A 26,951-nucleotide genomic window follows, 5' to 3' on the forward strand; every position below is an offset into this window, starting at 1 on the left:
GGGTATTTACAATGACATGACCTCATTTATTATTTATTTATATTTTTACTTGGTGTCTTTTTTTTTGGAAACAGATTTGGTTGCCAACCATCTTACCTCTCCTTCCCCTATTATCATCTTTTGTTGTTACACTACCATTTTCAATTTAGAGCATGAAAGTTTTTCGCCGATTGATTGTTGTGGAAACATATAACGCATTACTGTAAAAGATTCCATAATCATCATTGAACCTTTAAGTCGGTTTTGGTCATTATATGAATTAGTTCATTGTCATTTATTACTTTTTACATGATCATTTTCAATTTGAGTCATGAAAGATTTTTATTGATTGTCGCCGAAACTTGAACTTTTTACTATAAACTTTTTGGTACATTTGGGTTGATCTTTCTGCTCACTAAGCTTCGAACAAGTTCAAGTTTCGCTCAAGTTCAAGTTGCGAAACTGGTCTCTTAAAACCTGTGGATGTTTGTGTAAGATTAAATTTTAACAATTTTTTTTTTAAATGAGACATTATTCATTTGTCTTTGAAACCAAAAGGTCTTTGTATCGGTATCAAAGTGTTGAAAAAATGTTCATCTCCTAAGTGGCTGAGGGTTTAAGTTCTGTGCTAGTCAAAATGAGTAGTTTAGAAGTAAGATTTAGTGGGTGAGTGAGTTAGCAAATGGTCTTTGAAAATTGATAAAACGTTTAGAAAAATATAAATTACCCTAAATGTCCGTTTGATAAGCTGATGTTCGGTCCATGTTTTAAAAATGAGTATGTGAATATTAAATAATCAAAATCAACCAACCTACTCTAATGATACAGATCGCAAAAAGAATGTTTGAATTTACTTTTGTTGTATGAATTTATAATCAATTTAATGGTTCTTTTTATGTTTTCCAAATTCTGATTATTTAAGGATGTAGAAGACTAATCCGGTATCCAAACAAATACATAATATCTACTATAATAAATGAAGGTTTTTTTTCCACATGTCATCTTCTCTTTTATTTGGACACATGACATTTTCTAGAATTTTTAAAATTTCTATTTTCCACTTGTCATTTTATTGTATTTTTCATTTTATTAAATTAAAATTCCACATTTAACGTGTAAGGTAATATATATGTAAAGTATTTATTAGAAAGGGTTTATGTATGTAATGTATTTAATACATTAAAGTCTTATTAATTTGTATAATTCAAAATTTTTCTCATTTTTCTTATAAATTCAAAATTTTCAAATTGTTAAAATTTCATAATTTTTTTTTAATTAAATCTATGTAATACATGGGTCTCACACCTAGTATTTTATTAAATTAAAGCCTATACTGGGTCGTAGTTTACGCCAGTTACTACCACCGACCACTAATACACAGAGACCTCAACTGCCACTTCTCTTCTTCACCATTCGCCTATCATCGTGATCGAAATCCATTCCACCATTTCCAATCACGTCCATTCACCCTCCACAAATCTAACTCTTCCTTTTCGTTTGTGTTATTTGGATTTCGTCATTATGTTTATCGTCCTCCTAAAATTTCCTCAAACTTTAATCTTTCCTTTGCAAGTCGTCCGGGGCACTCCACCACCACCAATGCCTCTACTAAAGATATCCACTGCCAAAACCCTCAAGAATCATCTCAGTGTAATGCGCTAAACTTGCAATATATGTATCTCTTTTATCTTAATAACCTAAGTTTGGTTTATTTTTCTATATTTGCATGCTTTCCAAATGTTTGACCAAAGTTTTGTTCGAATTTTAGCTTATACAGTTCGTTATCTAGAGTTATGATTAAATCATCATGTGTCTTGATCCTAATATGAACGATCTTGAAGCTGATACAAACGATGAAGTAAACCAATCGACTTCTGGGAGGAAAAAGACGAAGTTGAGCCTGAGGTATTGTACATTCTCTCACTTTTACTCTACTCTACTTAAAAAACATACCTTATATTTGTTTACAGTTTTACATATCGGAGATGGTGGAGATGGAGGTTGTGTTGTCCTACAAAATTGTCCTTGGGGGGAGAAAGTTCAATCCATTGCTCAAAAGGTTGTGCTTCAATTTGGTGTCTCGTAGTGTGAGTTGGCTTTTAAGTTAGTTTGTTTATTTTCTTTTTTGGAAGAATTTCATATACGCCTTTTTAAACCTCAAAATATCATATTTATCCAGCTTAATTTCTTAAAATCATATATCATATTTGCCCAAATCCTTTTTTTTATAATTTTTTAAATATTTTATAATCATTTTTAATAATTAAAAATATTACGTCTATGATAACGGAATGTGAACTTCTTAATTGTTGGAATGTTGCCCTCTTGACAAACAAAAAGATTCATCTTCAATCCTCTTTATGAAATGTATATTTTGATTGTTTGGTTTTTGTTGTTGTTGATTATTATCATGTTGTAGATGGATGATATTTTAGATATTGTCATTGACATTTTGATGTTTAAAAAGTGCATATATGATATTTTGATATTTAAGAAGGACATATATGATATTATGATGTTTAAAAATGATATATATATATATATATATATATATATATATATATATATATATATATATATATATATATATATGATATTTTGAAATTTTATGAATGATAAATATAATACTTAGAAATTTTATGAAGGGTGATTATGATATTTAAAAATTAAGTTGGATAAATATGATATTTTGATGTTTAAGAAGGACATATATGAAATTGTCTATTTTTTTTTGACAAAAAAAATACATTCATCATAGTGGAAACCGGCCGGTTATAATGACTTTTTTAATAGGTAAATATAAGTTTATGCCTTTATACTATTAAAAAAAACATAAAAGGTCTTTTAAAATAAATCATAATAGTTTGTCGTGTTAAAATGACATTAACCTTTTCTATTATGTAGACTTATATTACGTGTTATTTGATGTAAAAATTAGTTCGTTGAAACTTTACTATGAAACTAATTTGTAAACTACTTTTTGATCCGAAAAACATAACAAATTAAAAAATATGACAAGTTAAAACCATTTGTGCCAAACATACAAGTTGTGCCAAACATAGCTGTCTATATAATGACCAAAACTAATATTACCATATACAAATAAGGAGAGGTTTTGTGAATTTGCATGAAAGTCTCGCAAAATTGGTTAAAATGACAAATGTGTCATTTTGTTTGACCTCATTATAATCAATTTTGTTATAGCGTTAATGAAACGAATTATTTAAGTTTCAATGTCAAAAGAAGAGTAAAAAGTATAGGTTTTTTTTTTTTTTTTTTTTTTTTTTTTTTTTTTTTTTTTTTTCTTTTTTAAATTTCAAAAGTGAGGTAACCATAGAATTTATCAAATCTTAATATACAAACTTCATGTAAAAAACATGTATGTAAATCATAGCCCCATAGATAGATAGATGAAAAAAAAAAGAGAAATAGAAATAGAAGATCCATCGATGATGTTGTTTATTTGTTAGCACCAACGGCATCCTTGGCTCCCTCCGCGACTCCTTGTGCTTTGGCCTTCATCTGTTGACCACCCTGTACATAACAATAACATGCTAATTAAAAAACCATATATGCACGCATTTTGGACTTATTTTGCAATTTTTACGTGTCTATTAAATTTTAATTAATTCTTTTCAACCATCTAATCTATATACAGCTCTACACCCACAACCACAAACACAAACCTCTTGCATGCTGTCCTTTGCAGATTGGGCTTTATCTTGAGCCTTTTCGACCAAATTGCTAGCCTTCTCCTGAAAACATGAAGTACTACTGAATCATCCATCATATGATTTTATGGAATAACAAACAAATTAATTATAAAATTTGATGTAAATCAGAAAATGGTTCTTTCGTCAAGGCAAAAACAAAATTCAATACTTTTTGTGATTGATGCTTATTGATCGATTCGTTGCATGCATAATATATATCAACATCAACAAGATGACTTGCATCATGCATATATAGCTAGTATAACAATTGTTATCGATCAGGTAATTAAAGTTTACCTGTGTCTGGCCTGCAATTTGGCCAGCATTGTACTCTGCTTTCTGAGATTTATCCATGTTTAATTAGTTTTCTTTAGGATTGCAAAAATAATCAGGAAATTTCAGGCTTTTGATGAATCTGTTGCTGTTGTATATGTTGTTGTTGTAGGAGACAAGTTATATATAATTTCAAATATTTTAGTCGCATGTCATAATTTGGTGGCGTATATGGCTCTCGACCACCTAAGTTTCTCCTTCTTAGACAATCTCTCGTTCAAAATGGATCTCTAGTTGACAGATCTCCAGCTATGCCTTATCTTGGATAAACCCATCAATATATACATTTGCCTAAATCAGTTCCTAGCTAGACATTTTAGAGCATCTTTTTCTCATATTTTATTTTCTTCAACGCAAATAATGAAAAATCATTTTTATTAGCACATGGACAATGGATAATTTAATACTAATAGAGAATTCAAAGGTAGAGCTTAACGATGTGACAAGTTCAATTTGGAAGAAACGAAATGACACATTGATATAACTTTTACATTATTCAAGATTGATTTAATAGGAAAAAAAGTTTTTAAATTCTTAAATAAATTTATAAATTAATTTTGATAATGTTTCATTAAAACTTTATAAAATTTAATGTATTGTTGAAAAAATTAATAGAGTTATTTTAAATCAAAATTAATCATTCATTTGATATTCCATTCAACTCTATAAAATTATAAAATTTAATGCATTTTGAAAGCCATATCTTCAAATAAACACCATGCTTCTATTGATTTATATACATCCTTGAAAAAAGCATGTTAATAAGGTCTAGAAGCAAAAGGATCATCAAGCTCATGTTTTCTGCACTTCAACTTAAACCATGGGCCTCTCTCTTTTTCTGCCAACCATTGGGACTTGGCCAACACAAGCTTTCACTCTCCTCTTCAACTCTTTCCTGCATAAACACCATCAGTACAGTAATCAAAACGACACATCAAGAAACAAGTATTTATATGCACAGGTCTAGGCAGAGTACGAGTTTCTTACATCATGAGGTGTCTATCGAGGTATGAAGATGAAAGTAGCCCTTTGTTCTCTTCAGCTCGTCGCAAAAGGTAAGGCATGATCTTATCAACAGGCCCAAATGGCAAGTACTTGCTCACCTTAAACCCTGAATTTCTCAATCCAAAACTCATTGCATCCGCCATCCCGTAAAGTGAAGCAAACTCCAGCTTATCGCTTTCTCTACCAATCCCCAAACCACCTGCCTTTCGTGCGGCCAGTTTCCCTGTTAGGATCATTCATAACACAAACTCAGTTTGAAGCTATATCGATCGTGTTAAAGATCGTGGATTTTGTCTCAAGAGATACCTCGTTCGGTTTTCATAATCAGTATTACCCTGAGTAGTATACTCCTGATTCACAATACATTTATCAAATTTGGTTTACTACATCTATATCCTGATTCAAACTTCAAGAACATAAAAAGTAGAACCTTTTTTTAAAAGAATTTAAACAAATATGGAAAATGGAAAGCAACCCAGATGATGAACGACGTAAAGTTTCGAACTTTTACCTGATTCAAGATTATGAGTGGCAAGAATGAGCCCACCAGGGCCATTAGAAAGCTCGTCTACCATGAACGAAGCACAATCATTGAAACAACGGTGTGTCTCGTTGATGCTATTGTGAATAGGAGACTCAACACCAAGAGAATTAGCCAATTTCCTTTCGCTAGACATATAAGCTCCTCTTACTAGCTTAAACCCTATCGGCAGTTCCAATTTATCGGCGGCTTTTTTTGTCTGGAACAACCTCTGCCCGGCGTCCTTCAAATATGCTTGAATGGTCCCGGAAATCAAGGGCTTTTGACCTTTGTTGTACATGATTGCCGCTGAATATGTGAAGTAATCGATCCCTGGTTGGATAGAAGTATCCTCTGCATCAATGACTACAGGCACGTTGCTTTCAATGGCTTTATTACATATGGTGGTTAGTCTTTGTTGAGCTAGTTCAAGATCAAGCTCTTCTGCCATGGTCAAAGGGGAGGGTTTTGTTAGTGTGTGGTAAAAAGGACTGCATTCGACAAATATGGGAAGGGTTTTTAGCTTCCATGGGAGCACAAACGAAGATGAATTCTTGTGTTTGTATTCCCATCTAAGTAGATCACTCACTCTCTTTAGCAAAGAGATTGGGCAGATAGCTGTGATCTTCACGACTACAAAACTAACCTGTTGTTCATAGGATCAGTAGATATATAGTCTCAGAAAATAAACAAGATAGATTCATTGATGTGAATGTGATGGATGCAAATTACAGAAGACTTACAGAAGATGGAGGAAGAGATTGGGTTGATTCAACAGTTTTGATGAACTGTTGAGCGTTTTTATCACACGATTCATTATCAACTGCATGCTCCAGACCATAATCCAACATCCCTCTTAACCCGGACTCCCATAATTTCTTCACAGTTCGACCAGCCTCACCGGCGTCGGAACCGGCAACAAAGTGCTCATAAACCGTATGCTTGATTCCACCTAACACAGCCTCTCTTAACAAACCCATCTGCATTAACCTAGAACCCATCACCCACATCCCCAAATCCACTACCGGCTCCACCGAAGCCATGCTAAGGTTCGCCGCTGATCGTATAAGTTTACCAGTCTTAACGGATGAGAAAAGGCGTTTGGTGTCTTCAAAATTATAAACACAGTCGTCATTGGAGTTGTCGATGGTGCTTTGTTCCGGCTGTGCTGGAGGTGCGAAGATGGTGGTGGTTGCCGTGTTAATCGTTGTTCTCTGAGCAAAACGGAAACGGGGGGTGGTGAAAGAGGGAGAAGACGAGTTAAGACAGCGAAGGAAAGATGGGATCAATTTGGAAGAGATGCCATTTGTGGTCATAGCCATCAACGGGATGATGGCAACGGCAACGGTGGTGGTGGAGGCTGTTTATAAACCGTAGAAAGTTGCAAGATTCAGACGAATTTGTTGTATGCAAAGAAGCAACTCCTGCGAAATTGCGATGAGCGTGTTGAAGCTAGTGAGGTGTATTTATATTCAAGAGTTTGGTGGTTCAGGATGGAGATTATCCCATTATACACTAAGGTACGATGATAATCTTAACATCGTTGTTATTCTAGAGTTTTATCGTTAAATGGTGAATTATCATGTCATCGAAATTAAATGAGACGAAAGGTCCAACTAGAGGGACCATATTAAATAAATTACTGCGATGAATTTTATGTTTTGGGGATTATATATCACTATGGTCAAAGAGTAGGGACCAAATAGTAACTGTTAATAAATAATTACCATTTGTTTATTAGTTTATTAAGTTGGTAATTTGAAGATTTGATAAGGCATATAAAGGATGAAAAGTAGGGCTGTTCACTATTCGGATAAAACCGAATTATCCAATTGGACAATTTGGATTGGAGTATTTGGTTCGGATATTCGGTTTTTTGGATTGGTTTTCAACAAAACCGAATTATTATTTTGGATTTCAGATTGGTTTTGGTTTATAAAATAAGAACCGAATAGTCCAAAAAAACCGAATAAAGATTTATTATTTATCTATTTATTATATATATATATATATATATATATATATATATATATATATATAGTTATTTATTAATTTTGTAATTTATTTTTTCAAATAGGTTCTAAATGTTTCACCCGATAAAAAAAACATTAATATTCAATTTCTCTCAAAAATTTTGTATCTATAAAAGATTTAACTATAATATATATCTTTTTATTAGTTATTTATTAATTTCAAATCACAACTAAATTATTTGTTTTTGCTTCTTGTGTAAAGTTGGGTAATATTATAATTATATGTCGTTTTAAAATGTTTCGGTTTTGAAAACCGAATTTTAAAAAACCGATCCATCCGAATTGTAATCGGATCGGATCGGATTGGATTTGAATTTAGTTTGGACAATTCGGATTCATGTTTTAAAAACCGAAATCAATTTGGATTTACTTGATTGGATCGGATCAAACCGATCCATCCAAACAAACATTCCTAATGAAAAGTACCCATTACGGTTTTTGAATGCACATTCCTCAAAAAAAAAATTAAAGTTAAGTTCATCTACTATAACTGTACTTTGTAATAGATTACATCTGCTATAACTTTACACTCTACTAGATTACATATCCAACACATATTAACGTATATACAAGAATAATTCATTGGATTTATTTAATGAATAAAAATTATAAATAACAAGAATAAATGAATCCGCTTGGCCGAGTCTCATAACATGTACGACTTTAGGTGTGATGTTGACATATTAAAACTTTTGAACCGTTGCTTTGAATAAAATGAAAAGTAACAAAATCAAAAGAAAATCTTAAAATATTAAATTGAACAAATAAACATTTTATAAGAGAAAAAGATATTATGTTTAATTTCATTTGGTATTACTATTTTTTAAGATTTAAAGTATGATTACCTAAATAACCATCATTTTTGTAGATGATATATATATATATAAAAATGGTCCGTCACCATCTCTGAAATCATAAAAACGACATGGTTTTGATAATTTTCTTAGATAAATTAGCCCATTTTAAAAATATCATCCGTGAAGACCTCCACATATTAGGTGTATAAAAACCCTCATTTTTGTCTTTTTCCTTCATTTTACAAAAAAAAAAAAAAAAAAAAAAAAAAAAAGCTAGAAATTCTCTCAAAACTACTCTTAATCATATAGCTCCAATGTTACTTTTATATACCGTGCATGTTTTAAATATCACATTTTAAAGTATTGGATGTTTATTGCTTCATTTTAATTTTGAACATATCCATGCACGCGTTCTATAATTATTTTGTGAATCTTTAGTAAGAAAAGTAACAAAATATTTATTTTACAACGAAAATTTGAGTGAAAAATGTATATTCGCGGCTGAATCATAATCAGTCTTAGAACATATGATAACGTTAAATATTTTAAGTTTTAACATATAAATAATTCTATAATGAAACTGTTTGGAAAATATTAAGTTTTTTTTAAATACCTTACATTAAAATTGTTTGTATACGAAAAAAATGTAACAACTTATTTTAGGAGAGACAATCGGAGAAAAATGCCAAAATGGGACCTCAGCCATGCCGGAATGACGTGCATATGAGTAGGAGAATCATGACGTACAACGTACAATTGGACCCACAAACTTAGTGAGAATGTTTGAGAACTAGCTTGCTTCAATTTTTAGTTTTTTTAGTAGATCACACAAATCCTAATAAAATGCAGGTTCACTCTTTATTTTTAAAATTTAACTTGGATCATCCCTTGTTTGGTCAAAAGTTACACATGTCATCCCTTGTTAATTTAAATTTACACGTTTGATCCCTTATGAAACATGAAATGACTATTCTATCCTTTTTATTTATTTATTTTATTTATTTTGTTTTTTTACAATTTTATAATATACAAAATAAAATAAAAAACCCTAACCCCAACCCCCTCCCCCTCCTTCTCAACCCTTTCTCCCCTAAATTTACTGACTGGAAATCATCACGCGGGACCGTCACCACCGTCGTTCAAAATATATACCAAAACAACCATTCTCCATCTATAAACCACAAATAACGAGAGATCTTCATCCTCACCCAAAATTCAATACCAGTACAACCAACCTTATATCCACCCACCAACAACCAATGTCAACACCTACACATATTCAGCCATTGTCACCTCCTTTTCTTTCTGTAATCACATCCAACCACAAGCTTAACCATCACAACCCTACCAAGCCAGCACCTTTATGCAAATCGTGTTAACACACAAACAAAAACAAAAGGAAAAGAGAAATCCCATGTTCATCAATTTCTTACCCCTACCCTCCAATCGTTATCTGCTTCATTGGGAAAAACAACACACACATTAGCGAGGGATGCTATATTCTTGATATGTACATGGGTGATTTCTCGATTAAGGAAAGAAAAGAAGAAAAAAGTGCGATTTTAATTTTTCTTGTTGACGATTGTCGATTGAATCAAGATCATGAAGAAGAAGACGTATCTGGTGATTGATTGGAGGGAGAAGAAGAAGGCGGTGTCTGTGTCAAGACTTACTTTGGGGATAAACACGCAAAGTTAGAACAGCAAGTTGCAGGTATGTTGGTGGTGGTTCTGACTTGTAGTGAAAACCCTAGGCGGTGTCAAATGAGGAAGAATGAGGTGGTGGTAGCCCCAAAAGCTCCACACACACTCTAAATACCACACGCAGATGATCGGTGGAGACTAAATAGATGAGAAATAGGTTGTTGGATTCAATGGTGAGGAAGAGGACATAGTGAAAATGGGGAAGACGGATTTGGGGAAAAGGAAGGGGAAGGGTGGGCGTGTTGAGTATGAATATTTATTTTATTTTTTTTTCTTTTAATATGAAGTTTATAAACAAATAGAAGAAAATTAAAAAAGAAATTATCAAGGGTAAAATAATTTTTGTATATCCGGAGGGATGACATGTGCAACTTTTAATCAAACAAGGAACGGTACGAGTTAATTTTTGAAAATAGGGACTCAACGTGCATTTTAGCACTTGCATGAGGGACAATTCGTGTAATTTACCCTTTTCTTAAACTAAAATTTAAAAAAAAAAAAAAAAAATCATTTGTAATACAAAAAATTCGTAACTCAAAATTTATTTTCAAGTAGTATACTATTTTGTTCTTAAGAAAATCATGTATCTTTGTTCAAATATGTTATTATGTAAGTTTTAATACGACTTTTAACACAAAAACTAAAACTTACAAAAAAAAAAAAAAAAAAAAAAAAAAAAAAAAAAAAAAAAAAAACTTCAACTTATACTTTTTCTTTTTCAGACATACTCTATATATTAAACCAAGTTCAACCCTATGACTAAGATTGTTATTTTTGTATAAAACTTTGCATTTTTTTCACTCAAACTGCAAGAAAATATATTACAATATTATAAATTCTAATATGATGAATGATAATCATTGCGAATTAAAAAAAATCAATAAAAATTTATAATATTAATACAAAAAAAATAAATAAATAATTCTATGAAATAGTGCACCAAATATGGAGGCTATTATTTTTTTCATTAATATAAGAATAGTGTTCGGTTTCGAGATCGGTTGTAATGAATGGCGTTGTTTCTATATAAAAATAAAGGTTGGGCGGAGAAGCTCAGCTCCAATATTTGTGACGAATCCGATTGATTTATTGAAAAAAATAATTGATTTGGGTTAAATTCTTTTATTGATAAAATGTGTATAATCCAAAAGTTTAGTTAATAAATATCGACCAAACAACTTAATTAAAAATTATTCAAAGTATATTTTAATCTATGTAACACCCTACACCACTGTATCAAAAAGATAAATTGTTATGATTATAACTAAACGTGTTGTTAATCATATCTAAGGCTAAGGATGTAAATAAATTAAACGTTCAACGAAATGTTTGTGAACCGTTCGGCGGAAAGTTCGTTTATTTAATAAATGAACGAACATGAACACAAATTCTCGTTCGTTTAGTGAAACAAACAAACATGAACAATGATCTCATTCATTCAATTATGTTCATGAACGTTCGTTTATATTGTTCCTTTACGTTCATTTATGTCCGTTCATATAAGTTTCTTTTTATGTTCATATATGTTTAATTATGTTTGATTACATTATTATATTATATGTTCATTTATGTTATATATATATATATATATATATATATATATATATATATATATATATATATATATATATATATATATATATATATATGGAAGGGTTAATGCGAAAATGCAAATAATTTGCGAAAACGCGAAAACAAGAAAAACCTATGATATTGCGTCACCTCAACATTATATTTTGGAAAATAATTCATCCAAACTTTGAAATACATGATGATAATCGATGATAGATAAGAAATTGTTTCATATTAGCAAAATATGATTTTTTAACATTTTTATTATAAAAACATGAAAAAAATGATTAAGAACGTGAAAAAATTAATTATTAAATCCGCTTTAAATCTGTATTATCATAACACCATCTAATGTAAACTTACTATCTTTAAATTATTGCTAATAAATTTATTTTCTTATAGTAAATGTGTTTGATTTTTATAAGATAAAATCTGTTCTCGCGTTTTCGTAAGATATTTATTTTTTCGCATGCACCTACTTATATATATATATATATATATATATATATATATATATATATATATATGTGTGTGTGTGTGTGTGTGTGTGTGTTTATCTTTGTTTATTTATGTTCATTTAACATGTTCACAAATATAAACGAACAAACATTAACACTGTAATTTATTAAATGAACGACCATGAACAAAAAAATTTGTTCGTTTATCCGTCCGTATTTGTTTATTTTTTCGGTTAACTTAAACGAATGAACATGAGCAAGCCCCTAAGCCCAATTTTTTTTATTATATATTTATTTAAAAATAGAAATTTATAATAACGATAAGGACATTTTTTTTCTTGCTCGTTCTGGGTCTTTGAGGATATTTAATTCCTCAGGACCGGTCATGTTCGTTCCGTTTGTTTATGGTCCTAATCATATATGATCAATGAATCATAGAGTTATGTACAAGAAATAATAATGAACATTCATTCCTTTGTTTTTATTAAAACATTTAATTTTAAAAAATCTCCCTAATTATAACAGTATTGTCTTACAAATACAAAATAAGGTTCACTATTGTCATTAGGGTAAATGTTGTGATAAAAAAAATAGGAGACTAATAAACTCCAAAACCGCAAGGGATAAGCCGTTTTGGGAGAAGCGTCACGGAATGCATGATACAACTTGATGTAGACAAGGCTCCCTTTTGAGATGATATGTCATTTTCAACATATGTGTACTGGATGAATGTAAATCTTGGCCACTCGTTCATTAAGCTTATTATGACTACGCCACTAATATGATATAAAACTTAAGCAGAATCACATTTATTTTAAATAAACAAAAATTGTGAAAAGACTCAACAATTACATTCCCTTTTTCGTCATAATCTATGATCCAAACCCCTAAATGAATCGTGAAAAAAAGACGATTTTGTACAGTTTTAGTGGTCTTGGATGGTTACGTTTTCAAATGATTGTAGGTTAGCCACATTCTATATGATCATGATCATCCTGGTAATATATATATATGATCATGATCATCCTGCTAATATAGGTCTTTCTTTTTAAACATTATTTTTATTTTATACATAAAAATCATTACCATTCTTGAAAAAGTAACTAATAAAACTATATTTTATATTAATCAATCATCAATATTAAAGTAACATCTGAAATCCGAATTATCCAAGAAACCCATTAGGTTTTGAAACCTTTCTCCAAAAAACCATTGTGATCCGAATTACATGTACGTAAAAGTAATACTGGAATCTCATAACAAAAGATCAAATTGCTTCAACAAACATAAATTCATTCCTACTTTATTTTCATCAATCGACTTGGAAAAGCATCTTCTAAAAGTTGAGTCGGACATTATGAAATATGTTTTTCTCCATCAAATTGGACATGCAACTAATATTAACTACTAGGTGTAAGACCCGTGTATTACATGGATTTATTAAAAATAAAATTTTAATATAAATATATAAATATGAAATATTTTATAATGTAATACTTTACATAACATAATCTAATAAATCTGCAAACGAAACTAAATTGTTTGAATTATTTATGATAATTTATTACTAAATTAATAAGATGATTTTATTTCTTTATAGAACCCATTACAATTTTATGGAATTTTGTTTTTAAGAAAATAGAAATCCTTAAAAAATTACAAGTGGAAAAATAAAATTTTTAAAATTCTTACAAAATGGCAAGTGTCAAAATGAATGAGAAGATTAACATATGGCAAAAAAACTTTCATTCATTAAAAGAGGATACGGCTAAAAAGTGATTAATTACATTTTTATAGAAACATTTAAAACATGACAGATGGCTATATACTATCAATGATGGTATTTAACTTTATAATTTCGAAATATATTATGACCACATGATATCATATAGATATTCATAAACATAAATTGCACAAACAAATGAAAGAAATGAAGTGATTCCATCTATTACCTTGTAATTGATCAATTCCCCCATTCGATAAAATTAAGCCATTCCATTCTAATTCAATCTTCAACCAACATTTATAACTAGAATAAAATTTCAACGATGGTAACATCAAATCTTTTTATCAAACATAAAACTTTCTAATGAGCAAAAAAACCAACATATGCAATTACAAAATTTAGACTACACCCCAAAACATCTAAGAGTGTATATAATGTAGGTCATAAAAGCTATACTTTCCTCTAGTCTTCAAACCTGATCTTCTTGGGTGCTGACACTTCACTTCCCACCTGTTCATCAAATTCACAAACACATCAATTTAAAACACAATCCATAATCCATATCAATAAATAAACATAATCACACAACCAAAACCACAAAACAGCATCAAATTCTTACAAATTCAGGGCACACATAATCAATCCCAGCAGCCTCGATCTTCCTCCGCCTTTTCTGCTCCCTTTTCAAGATTCCATCTACCAACTTCTTGTGCTCCTCAAATGTCCTTTCCTAAATAACCAATCATCATAACATCACACTTAACAACCAACTAACACAAAATAACATGTTTCTTAATAAAATGACAATTATTATATTATATTTTATACCTTGTTCTGGCGTTTGCGTTCTATTTGGATCCAGTCAGAGGGTTTGTAATAACGGTTAACACCTTTCCACCTACAAATCATAAACACAAGTTCCTAAGTATAACAAGTCAACAGCTTTGACCAGAATGTTATATTGAAATGCTTGCTTACAGTTTGGGATGAACACGTTCTGGAGGGATGAGCTGCACTTGCAACAAATGCTCATACAAGAGGTAATTGTGCATTGTTTCAGCAACAATCTTTGCAACCTGTACATATTTTTCACAGATAGTAAGTTCAAGTCTCCTCATTAGAATTTACAAATGAATTGGACTATGTTTAACCTCTGAAGATGCAAACTGAAGGAACCCAAAATGCTTAGATTTTCCTGTCTGGAAAGAGGGACAAAAAAGGTAGGGTAAGATGCAAGATATGCCAATGTACTTTACTTCAGTTGTTTAGTATAGCATTCTACTTTTTTTCTTTCTATTACACTTTGAAAATCTATATCTATCCAATTACAGCAATGTCAGTCAGATACAAGGAACTTTCACCGTTATCATTAGGTAGATTTTTCAACATACAATGTGTTAATAAGAAAAAATTTTAAAAGTATATTGGTGTAGAGGCAAAAAAGAAAAGTGGGATGATATAATACACAAATAAATGAAAGTATGTTGTTAAAAAGCTAAAGATCTAACCTTCTTGTTCCTTGCTATCCTAATTTTCCTGATTTCACCAAACTGTTTGAAGAAAGCTGCATAAACAGTGGAATAATTGAATCAACTTCAAGTTGTAATAGATTGCCATAGAGCTCCTTTGAGGCATAAGATGTATAAGTTGCTTGTGTGTGTATGAACACAAGTTAAAATGGCCATTAAATAAAATAAGAAAAGCTACCTTCCATTTCATTCTCGTAAAACCCGTGAGGGATTCTTCCAATATACAATACCGTAGCTTTATTATCTGAGTTTTCAGTGATTGGCAGTTTTCGTGCTGGACCACCCTCTAATGGCTATTTCATACACAAACAAATACAAATCAATCAACAACTACCTTCAGATGAACTAAAAAAGGGTTAATTATCAACAATGGGGTGTGTTTTGATTTAGGGTGGTCAAACTCCATAGAAGAGCTGACAACTCACAGCTTTATTTAACTTTGGAACAAATACTGCAAATCTGAATGAAGGTAGCAATGGTTCTTATACGTTATTATAAGTATTAGCCTTGATAATACAACTCACCAGGAAATCTGCAGCTTCGTCCTTACGGACTGACGCCGTCAACTCGGTAGAACCCTTTTTGACTTTCTTCATCATGGACTTTTTCGCCTTCATCCCCATCTTCGAATTCAACTGAAGTTCGGTGACTGTAAATCGATTTGACAAACATTAAACTTTGAGATAAAAGGAAAAGTAACAAATAAACAAGCGGATATGATATCTAACAGTGTCAGAAAGAAAACAATGTAAACGTTGTGTAGATACTTGCGTTAATGGAAAAGAAGGAAGACGGTGGCTGTCCGACGAAGGTTAGAGGCGGCGAGAGGCAGAGAGAAAGTGCTAATGTCGAGACCTGCAATCCCCGTAACCTAAAATTTATTTGGTTTGGATAAATAATAAATAGTATTCCATAAACCCTGGACTATGAATGATTTTCAAAGAAAACCCTGTATTTTCATTTGCGAGTAACCGACTTGCCGAAAGATTTTTTTTTTTTTTTTTTTTCCCTTTTTGGTTTTTACACATATTTCATAGAATCAATTGCGATCATTCTATTTTGACATTTGATTAAGGCAGGAGTATAAAAAGATGTACTTGTAAAATATACATATTTGTAAATTTATTTTGTATTTACATTTGACCGACTAAGTTTATGAGTTTCGAAAATATCGTTACATATATTAGTAACGTTAAGACGGAGTAGCTTTGATGAAATTTCAATGGGGGAGACAAATAATGAAGGGGGCTATGTAAGTTTAGGGGAAGAGACTCTTATCGAGTATTTGGGCTCCATAATTTATTAGGGAGAACGTGTGGAGATAACAAATCGCATAAAAGTAAGTTGATTAAAATGGAGGGCAGCATTAGGAGTTTTGTGTGACAAGGTCTCGTGTAGGGGTGACAATTTATGACACGACATGACAAAAATACATGTCACGAAACAAAATTCGGACGAAACTGAAATTTGAATTCGTGTTTGTGTCAACTGTAAAAAACACGATGTCGTGTCTTGTCATGTTCGTGTTCAAAATTCGATACGAAATTGACACGATTTAGCAGTTTTTTATTGTGTTTGCATGTTTGTCGTGTTATATTTGATAAAGTGTTCGTTAAATAAACTAGTTTAGTATATGTTATATTTTTCGTGTCGTGTCGTGTTTGTCGTTTTTTAATTCGTTCGTTTTCGTGTTAGTTAAAAAAACACGACATCGTGTTGTGTCGTATTTGTGTTACATAAAACTTTGTCGTGTCATGACAGAAACACGAAACGATAGCACGATTTGTCACCCCTAGTCTCGTGGAAACTATATGGGGTTTATAGAGTAGTTGTTAGGTTTGTCATGATGTTTGTATTTGAATGTGGGTCGACCAAGAAGGACCACGAAACAAAGATGGAAGTACCAGAGATGAGGATGTTGAGGTGAACATGAGATAGAACTTTATTGGATAGGATACCAAATGAGGCTTTAAGAAAGTCTTTAGGGTGGCACAAATCACCGACAAATTAAAGGAGGGATGGTTGAGGTGGTATGGGCATATCCTTACGAGACTACCATCAGCGACAATAAGAATGGTAAAGTCAATAATGATTGATGGTAAGAGGATGAGGGGAGGTCCTCAAAGGAAGTGAAAGGATAGTGTCAGGCTTGACATGATGGGTTTTATCTTTCCAATAACTTAACCTTAGATAGGAGGGTGTGGAGGCTAAACATCATGATAGATAAGTAACCTCGCTCGTGTATGTTTTGTTTCATAATTGATATTTTAACATATACTTTGTGCTCATATCTTTGTGTTCTGGTTTATCTATTTTGTTGTTTACTACTCACATTTTACTTACTTTGTATTGTCCGACTCTTTTGTAGGTTCTCAGAATTAGAGGCCCCTAATTTGACTTTTTATTTTTATCTTCATGTCTAACTATTCATTTTGATTTACTCGCTTTGCCTTTTTACAAGTTGTAGGTTACTCATGGCGGAGCTCATCTATGTGACACGGTTGTTTTACCCTTATGAAGGTACAATTGTCGATATCTGCCTTTCTCTTGATCATCAAGAAGTGATCTCAAACCTACAAATACAGGTTTCTTAAACAAATTGCGGTAGTGGAGCACTAAACCCATTCTTAGCCTCGCTGAATCCAAATCCCATAACCATATCAAATTTAGCACCCGAGACATCTTTATCAACCTTTGAATGGTCATCTTTGTACCCTTTTGATTTGAATCATTTGTATGGCATCTGCAACAATTAATTGAAGGGACCCAAAATGTTGTGTTGCAGCAGTCAAAACCAGCCTCGTCGGCCTCAACTCCAGTAACAATAAACCCCAATTCAGTGTTCAAGAAACTGTTAGATCTTTTCAGATGATAAGCCATTTCTTGAAAGTTGAAGCATCGTTTTTATAGAAAATTTAATTTTTATCAGTTATATCCAGGCTCCTCTAACTTTGACTTTCATGCATAATATGAGTTTTCTTTTTGCTTAATTTGATAGATTGTGGATATGATCAATATTTGTATTTTTTTGAAGTAGAAGAAACTCAATCAATCATATATACGGATTCAAATTCAATTTGGTATCAAACAATGTGTCAACCGAACAATCAAGCAGCAAACCAATTTGAATAGAGCATTATCAATAGTGAACACTGACAATTCCCAAGGCTAACAAATTCTTAACCGAACAATTAGCAAACGAATCGTCACTTTATCTGACTTGGGTTGGATTTAACACTATCAACAATCAACAATCAACAATCAACAATCAACAATCAAACAATCTATCTCCCTATATACTCCCATAAAACACAAAATCTAATAAAACCATAATCAAATAACCCATCTTATCTTGAAAAAATTCTATGATTAAATTATTCCAAAACCCATGGATCCACCCCCGGACCCTGCCATGGAATAATTATCATTACCATAATCGTCATCATTACCAATTTTGGTTGTGGCCCTCTCAACAGCTTCAAGAATATCATCCTTGGTCACAAAATCACCACCTAACAACATACCCAAAAATAATCAGAGATACATATCTAAATACTTCAACCAAAAAAAAAATTGTTATTAGAACAAACCTCTGCGAGCAGCAAGTAGTACAGATTCATGAGCTATGTTTTCAAGATCAGCCCCAACTAAGCCGGGTGTAAGCGAAGCAACAAGGTCACAAATGACCTTTTTGTCCTCATTCAAGGGCACCTCTCGCAAATATAAATTGAAAATCTTTCGCCTTCCCTCTTCATCCGGTACACCCACAACCACTTTCCTGGAAAACCGACCCGGTCTCATCAAAGCTGAGTCCAGTGACTCGGCCCGATTTGTAGCAGCTATCACCACCACACTTGCTTCCTTCTCAAACCCATCCATCTCAGTCAAAAGCTAACACATCAGAAACAAATCAACAATACTTAAGTCAACAAGTTCCATAATTAATTACGTATTTGACCTCGAAAAATTGAAATTTATTATTTATATACCTGGTTTAGAGTTTGGTCACGTTCACAATTCAGAGTTCTTCCACGTTGCCCTCCAACCGCATCGATCTCATCAATAAAAATAATAGAAGGTGAACTTTTTCTCGCCTCCTTAAAAAGATCCCGGACACGCGCCGCCCCTTTCCCGACAAAAACCTCCACCAATTCACTAGCGGCAATCGAGAAAAACGCCACGTCAGCTTCTCCGGCCACCGCACGGGCCAGCAATGTTTTTCCGGTTCCCGGAGGTCCGGCAAGCAGTACCCCTCGTGGTAATTTCGCCCCGAGTTTCATATATTTACTATCTCCTTTAATGCATGACACAATCTACAAAACCTCACACAATCAATCAATCAATCAAATTCAGATCCAATTCAATAAGCAGCAAGGGACAAAATAATAAATTTTACCTCGAGAAGTTCAGCTTTGGCAGAATCGACTCCTTCCACGTCATCGAAAGTTACTGACTGTTTCTTACTTGGTTTTCTTTTAGTCATTTTTCCAAGATTTTGTTGTGCATTGAGCTGATAACACGAAATCAACACCATGATCCAGTAAGGGGCTAACTGTAACATTAAAAACAAGAAATTCTTCATTGATCCGGATAACTGCTCAGGGTCTGAACCATATGTGACTTCTTTATCTTTTAGCAACTTAATAAGCCCATATTTTTCATCTCCAACGTTTCTTGTGCGAAACTGCCACTTGGGTACAAAAACTTTCAATAATCCTTTTGGCACTGAATCAATTTGTGGGGTTTCAGTTGATGATTTGGTGTTATAGAAGATTTCACGGGAATTTTCCACAAATTGAACATGAATCACATTTCCATCACGAATGTTGCCAACAAGATCTGAGTAGGGGACAACAATGCAACGGCGTGCTTGTTGATTTGGTAGGACAAAAGAGAAAATTGCTACAACTGCACAAAAAGAAGCTCCCACTATAACCGTGTATATCTTTCTACTTATTTTACTAGCAGCCCTCCTCTTAGTTTTATGAATCTTTCTTTTCTGCGTGTCTGTAATAGAAAACAAACAGACATAGCAAAACACAAGTCTAGAAAATTATGCACTGAAGACTGAGAAAGAAGTAGAAGTTGCATACCATCTTCAGTCTCTCTTGTTGCAACAGTAGTATCCTCTTTCGACCATTGACATAAGAACTTCACAGATGTTAAAGATGATCAGTTTTGTTACAATACGTATATAAATCACACTTGCAAAATATAAAAATCTCCTGATTATACTACCATCTGGACAAGTTTTGGCCAAAAATTATGCAACTAATTCTACAGAAATAATCCAAAACGCAATTCCATGAAGAATAATTTAGTTAAAATTCAGTAATACAAATGCAATCCATGAACCTTTTCATCCGTTTGCGTGGCATCATCCCAAAAAGACGATAAACTGGAGCCCAAAAAGTCACCCCAGTTCATGTTGCCACTAAAACCCTTGTGTTCCTAACGAGGAAAAAAAAAGAACATCGTATATATGAGGCACATGATTACAAGATACAACATCTGAAAATTAAAGAAAAAATAAATACTATTTCGAGTAAACCTTAACGAGTGCAGAGATGGGCAGTGAAGCATGCATCGAAGAAAAACGATGAGAGGTTGGCGGAGTATAGAAGAAACACCTTTTAGATCGAGAAGGAGACTGTTCAGTGGGTTTTGGGGCAATGATCATCGACGAGGGTTTCAACAAAAGGTTTCTCATCGCCATGGAGGGTTTTGGTTCTCTGCGCAAAGGTTTTGCCGCCGCTATAAAATAACAGTAGCGTGCGCTACAAGGTATGGTTAAATATATGCGTTTTACACTAGGAAAGATCGAGAATTCGAGCACAGGAACCAACTTGAAACCTGAATCAAAGAGGCTTAAGGATTAACAACTCTCCAGACTGATCGATCGCATTTGATACTTGATACGAACGTCTGATTGTTTGTTAATCACTCTAAAAAAAATAATAACAAAAATCAGAACGATTGATTTTCACTTTTTTTGGTTTCCGGATTTCCTCTGCCAAAGGCCCGAGACCAGGAACAAAATATTAGCTAAAAGCCCACTTGAGTTTGATGAAAGTATTGAACTCAATGTTTTAAAAATCTAAGTTTTTTAGTTGAACCGATAATGGTGACTGGTTTTCGGTTCAATCGGTTCGACCGCTGTTTTGACCGGTTTCTATAATTTTTATTTTTTTTCTATTTTTTATACATATATACATATATAAATCATGAATTTGATGTTTACGAGTTCAAATATTAAAAATACATATAAAATTAAGTTGTAGATCAATCCAAATACATTAAAATAACATATAATGTAACAACCCAAAATTCAAGACTAAAAATTTCTTTTAAATAAAACATTACTCAAGTAAAATCATTGATTCAAAACATAATCAAAGTAATAGTTTTCAAAACAAATGTTCATTATCAGAGTAAAACATTCCCAGGTTGACAATCCTATGGTGTGTGCCATGCGATCACCCCGAGCTCCATCATCAACTTTCGGAAGTACCTGAAACCAAAACTGAAAACCGTAAGCACGAAGCTTAGTGAGTTCCCCCATCATACCTCATACCATACAATCACATAACATACACATATTGTCAGGCATATCCGGGTGCCCGACCTACCCCTTCGGTCCTCTCGACCGGATACTGGCTAGCATATCTGGGTGCTGGCCTCCCCTTCGGTCCTCTCGACCGGATACTGAATGGTATATCTGTGAGCTTGCCTCCCCTACGGTCCTCTCGACCGGATACTGGCTAGCATATCTGGGTGTTGGCCTCCCCTTCGGTCCTCTCGACCGGATACTGTCTAGCATATCTGGGTGCTGGTCTCCCCTTCGGTCCTCTCGACCGGATACTGGGGACTATTTCACCCCCTATAACTACCACATAACACATATATCACATAATCTGTCTAACATGGTTGGGCGTGGCCACCCCTTCGGCCCCATCGACCGGTAGTCCGGGGGACTATCTCCCCCTACCGCCTCTAACTCATCTAACAGATCATGCTAGCATGTAAACATAATATCACATACTGTCAGACGTTTCTGGGGTGTCTGACTACCCTCCGGTCTTAACAACCGAACTCTACTGATGAGTCGGGGAGCCCCGTCCATGCTCCTACTGATAGTGAGATACGGGTCCAGTCCACACTCACTTTTTCCCTAACTTGGGCCTCACCCCTGATCTGCTGCTAATGAGATGTGGAACACCATCCACACTCTGCTATTGGTAACGTACGGGACCTCGCCCACACTCACCACCCTACCAGGCACATACAAGTATCACACAGACAACAAGTATAAACTATCACATAAACCATTCCTTGGGAACCCGCCCGCTATCATTGGACCTTGTCCTGAATATCAAACTAGCATACTGTGCCTAGGGCTAACCCCCGGGCCTTCTACTCATAACTACATGGGTCGGCATTGTGGTCGTAGACCCATTCACACAAAGGGAAACTCACCTGCACTGGCTGAACTTGCTGATGATCCCACTAGCTGCTGCCCGACCACTCACTGAACTCCTGCTCTACTTGCTTCCTGAGCTATCCATATCAATGCAGCACTTAGTCTAACTGACCCTCGACAGTCAACCAAGTCAACTCTGGTCCAAGTCAAAGTCCTGGTCAAAGTCAACCTTCCAGGTCAACCCTACTCGCCGAGTCCACTTACTAACTCGCCGAGTTCTCATGCTCAAAGTCCTTCCAATCGCGACTTGACTCGCCGAGTCAGCCCCTGACTCGCCGAGTCTACTGATTCCCGATTCCTGTCCTGTCCAACTCACTGAGTCCTTGCTTGACTCGCTGACTCGAGTCTTAACTCGAAGGGTTTGGGACCACGCGACCTGACTCGTCGAGTCTAAGAACAGACTCGCCGAGTACAAGGCAATCTTCAACCAACTCGCTGAGTTCATGTCCATCTTCATCCGACTCGACGAGTTGTTCATCCCACTCGTCGAGTTCCTCCTCATCTTCAAGCTACTCGCCGAGTCCACTCGAAGGACTCGCCGAGTCCATTCGGTTCTACATACATGTAGAGGACTTTTGAGTCATGCAGGGGCTCCAAATTGTAGATCTACCCTTCCCAAGCCTATTCCTCACGTAAAGTTGCAAACTTTACATGTAAATAGGGAGATCTAGGCAAAATGCACCATAAACTAAGGTTTAAGACCAAGAGGCTCCATAATCCACTCAATGGCTGATACTTTACGGGATTTTAAACCAAAACAAGCATGGATCTGAGGTAGCATCCTCAGATCTGGACCTCAAGCTCGAGATTGATCTTAGACATGGCTTAAAAGCCCCAAAACTCATAACCAAAGTAGATCTGGATGAAGGAAGCGACTTATTACCTTCAAGTGCTCTGAAATGTCCTTCAACTTTGGATTTGTTGCAGTTCCTTGAAGCCTCAATGATTCCTTCCCTCCTTCTTCCCTCAAATCACCCACACAAAGGCAAAAAGCTTGGATAAGCTACAATGGCGATTTAAGGTTCGAATTCTAGGTTGGAGAGGCAGTAAAGGAGCCCAAGGAAGAAGAATGAGACGTTTATATAGGCTCCAAGTCCCGGATTTAGGATTTTCCTCGCACAGACCCTACTCGCCGAGTCGCCTTGGCCGACTCGCCGAGTTGGTCACTTACTCCTCGACTCGGATCCCGCTCAGACTCGCCGAGTTCCTCCTTGGACTCGTCGAGTCCCCCTTAAATTTAGGATTTCCTTTACTTTCTTGGCTTTCAAAACTTTGGGTGTTACAACTCTCCCCCACTTAAACTAAACTTCGTCTTCGAAGTTTGCTATGGCCCACCGCCTGCGGTCTGCTTTCAATATTCCACCAATTATTCCAACACCCGCTGCCTACCTTCGCTGGCCCATAGCTAGGTCGTTCCGACTAACATTAATCCTTGTAGACAATAATCCTGGGTCAACCCTGACCCTGAACATTCTGGAAGCACTACTTACCCAACCGAGAATCCTTCTGGTACCCTCTGAATGCTGCACTGAACCCATAGGGATTCACCCCCTGTTTCATTGCGCGATTCCTTGCATCCCCAAGGCAACGCTCCAAACTAACTATTTCCTCTGCCGCTGTGAAGGTCCTAACCTTCACCAACTCCATCACTCCCGCTACTACCCGCACGGGTCATCAATGCCAATAACCACTGGCACTCCTCTCTGCCAAAACTTGGTGCCGAGCACTTCTCGATCAACCAACTGAATTCAACCATACACTGCATACTCGCACTGCCGCTACCTGGCAATTATGTTGTTCTTCTTCCGACTTCCGGATGAACTGAGACCACCCTGGTCCCTACCAAGCTATCAATATTTGGTTTACCGGCTCCCACCGATTGCTGACCCAACACAACCCTTAGTCGCTCTTAGCGACTTCCGAAAGAACTTCAACCACCTAGCACTGCTTAATCTATCGTGCCATTCCGGCGCCACAATCCCGGGATCCTCGATCCCCTATCTCGACACTAAGGTCCTTACCAGGTCCCACCTGTGTTGCTAAAACTCACGAGCCTTGCCCATGGGTCTCACCCGACTATATCCTAGAGCGGCCTCTCCCAAGGTCTCACCTCTCTAGGGCTATACAGGCAAACTCCCTATCATCCTCATCCACTACCCATTCCTGATCCCTTACCTGATCACTAGGAGATAAGGGCCTCGCCCCAACTCCGCTAACGAATCTACTAAGGAATGTTACGGCGTACCCGTAGTCTTACATCACCATCCATTGCTAACTGCTAGTGAATGCTACGGCTGCCCCGTAGTCTTACAACACTTCCACCACTGACTGCTAGTGAATGCTACGGCTGCCCCGTAGTCTTACAACACTTCCACCACTGACTGCTAGTGAATGCTACGGCTGCCCCGTAGTCTTACAACACTTCCACCACTGACTGCTAATGAATGCTACGGCTGCCCCGTAGTCTTACAACACTTCCACCACTGACTGCTAATGAATGCTACAGCTTCCCCGTAGTCTTACAACACTTCCACCACTGACTGCTAATACGAAAGCACCCATGTGCCATCAGCTCTCAAGATCCTCATTCCGACTCCCTCGAGTCCTTCGGGCGATCCACAACCTGAATTCCCATCTACGCACTAACCATTACCATCACGCGCACTAACTGATGGGGAGTTTCCCAAACTCCCAGCCCTGAATCCTCAATCCATCAACGCCGAACTACCTATTTTCCTTCTCGGTGGCCGCATACTCATTCTGGGTCTGCGTGCTCCTACCTGGGCACGCTCGGAGGATTCTCCCCCACTTAGATCCTGCTTACCTCTTGCTGCTCAATACTCAAAAGAGATCCTGATCTTTGCTGCCATTCCATAATCAATCTACTAAGGAACCCAAGCCCGCCATAGCTAGGGATCTAACCAACCCATTTCTAACACTATGCCACTCCGAACTAGCGAGACGTACCGAATCCCTCCCAAGCATGCTACGGTTACTGCATCCTTCGAAACTTTCTTCAATAAAGCACAACCCATAACTACCATACAAATATCCAAGGTATGCAGATGGCATATAACATAATCACAAGCAAGCCATACCCTAATACAATACTCATACCAAAATTGATGCAGAACCATAACAATATAATCATAACATAAGCTGACAGAAAGAGGAGGATTCATACCCGCATCCTGCTCTGAAGAACCCCCAAATCCTCCTTCCTTCCGAGGCCTCTGATGATACTGAGGCTGCTCCTCCCAATGAGTGGGGCAATTTGCCCTGACATGACCAGGCTGATGACAACGATGGCATAACTCTACTCATATTGTGCATTCTTGGCGTCTATGACCCTTCCATACGCATCTGCCGCACTTAGACTTGCTGCGCACGCTAGCCCATGCTCCCTTCTCCCTCGTGCAACCATCTCGACCCTGCGGGCCCCTGACACCAACTACGACAGTGCCCGACTGCCCATCCTGCCGAACTAGACCGGAAGACCGCTTCCTCTTCCTTAGCTGACTATCCGAGCCAATCTCCCGTTCACGGTTCATAGTGACCATTTCACCCATTGCCTGGACATCTGAGGTCCGCCTTTCAATCCCGTCGACCACTCTATCGGTGATACGCCCAATGGTGTTCGGTAACTCTTCCTGGAGAGCCCGCGAAACCTGTGCAGCAATCCAATCCTGCAAATGACCCTCCTGAAAACATGATGCACCATTCACTTTTGACCCCAATCTACAAAAGCTAGTGGTAGGATCCTCCTTCCAGAAGGATCCCAGAGACCCACAAGTTTCGGGCTCCGGATGAGCCCCCACCTGCTCTGCTACAATCTCGGCACGGAGGGCCCTGAGGCGGCTATCCAAAAGCTCCACAATAGCCTCCTTAATCGAATCAAAAATCACAGGAGTCTGATCAATGATGTTGCGCATAATCTCTGCTGAAATAAACTTTCTCGTCCAATCGTCCATCTGTCCGACTCCAGAGTCGGAGCCAGATCCCTTTCCGGCACCTGAACTGCCCACTGGTATCTCTCACAATGTCACCATTCTGCACATGTAACACAATCGCTATCAGAATACTTATCACTGCTGCGAGACCGA

At 35.7% G+C, this 26,951-nt stretch overlaps 4 protein-coding genes across 7 annotated transcripts; all 4 read right to left on the minus strand.

The window, feature by feature from the left end:
• Nucleotides 1-3,274: 3,274 nt before the first annotated feature.
• Nucleotides 3,275-4,544, minus strand: LOC111876745 (late embryogenesis abundant protein 2). Its single transcript, XM_023873316.3, has 3 exons — nt 3,990-4,544; nt 3,666-3,734; nt 3,275-3,513 (listed from the first exon to the last, which is right to left on the minus strand). The coding sequence occupies exons 1-3, from the start codon at nt 4,044-4,046 to the stop codon at nt 3,439-3,441; spliced, it is 201 nt and encodes a 66-aa protein (XP_023729084.1). The 5' UTR covers nt 4,047-4,544; the 3' UTR covers nt 3,275-3,438.
• A 185-nt stretch (nt 4,545-4,729) lies between these two features.
• LOC111876666 (proline dehydrogenase 2, mitochondrial) lies at nt 4,730-7,072 on the minus strand. 2 transcript variants are annotated; one of them, XM_023873223.3, is made up of 4 exons: nt 6,294-7,067; nt 5,542-6,196; nt 5,013-5,253; nt 4,730-4,920 (listed from the first exon to the last, which is right to left on the minus strand). In XM_023873223.3, the coding sequence occupies exons 1-4, from the start codon at nt 6,870-6,872 to the stop codon at nt 4,839-4,841; spliced, it is 1,557 nt and encodes a 518-aa protein (XP_023728991.1). In that variant the 5' UTR covers nt 6,873-7,067; the 3' UTR covers nt 4,730-4,838. The 2 variants fall into 2 exon arrangements, with proteins under 2 accessions (XP_023728991.1, XP_042755229.1); XM_042899295.2 differs by lacking the exon at nt 4,730-4,920 and adding an exon at nt 5,337-5,380 and having other exon boundaries at nt 5,115-5,253; nt 6,294-7,072.
• A 7,039-nt stretch (nt 7,073-14,111) lies between these two features.
• On the minus strand, nt 14,112-16,299 carry LOC111876665 (uncharacterized RNA-binding protein C1827.05c). Of its 3 annotated transcripts, none has more exons than XM_023873221.3 (9): nt 16,140-16,299; nt 15,893-16,017; nt 15,547-15,661; nt 15,348-15,403; nt 14,991-15,038; nt 14,818-14,915; nt 14,668-14,737; nt 14,459-14,569; nt 14,112-14,349 (listed from the first exon to the last, which is right to left on the minus strand). In XM_023873221.3, the coding sequence occupies exons 2-9, from the start codon at nt 15,989-15,991 to the stop codon at nt 14,302-14,304; spliced, it is 645 nt and encodes a 214-aa protein (XP_023728989.1). In that variant the 5' UTR covers nt 15,992-16,017; nt 16,140-16,299; the 3' UTR covers nt 14,112-14,301. The 3 variants fall into 3 exon arrangements, with proteins under 3 accessions (XP_023728989.1, XP_023728990.1, XP_042755230.1); XM_023873222.2 differs by having other exon boundaries at nt 16,136-16,275; XM_042899296.2 differs by having other exon boundaries at nt 16,097-16,228.
• Nucleotides 16,300-18,461: 2,162 nt separating this feature from the next.
• Nucleotides 18,462-21,383, minus strand: LOC111876664 (probable inactive ATP-dependent zinc metalloprotease FTSHI 3, chloroplastic). The gene is made up of 7 exons (XM_023873220.3): nt 20,920-21,383; nt 20,724-20,819; nt 20,462-20,519; nt 19,765-20,375; nt 19,358-19,681; nt 18,959-19,259; nt 18,462-18,880 (listed from the first exon to the last, which is right to left on the minus strand). Exons 1-7 carry the CDS (start codon nt 21,082-21,084, stop codon nt 18,738-18,740), a joined length of 1,698 nt encoding a protein of 565 aa, XP_023728988.1. The 5' UTR covers nt 21,085-21,383; the 3' UTR covers nt 18,462-18,737.
• Between the last annotated feature and the right edge of the window lie 5,568 nt (nt 21,384-26,951).

This window comes from Lactuca sativa, chromosome 2, assembly GCF_002870075.4.
Source record: "Lactuca sativa cultivar Salinas chromosome 2, Lsat_Salinas_v11, whole genome shotgun sequence".
NCBI lineage: Eukaryota > Viridiplantae > Streptophyta > Magnoliopsida > Asterales > Asteraceae > Lactuca > Lactuca sativa.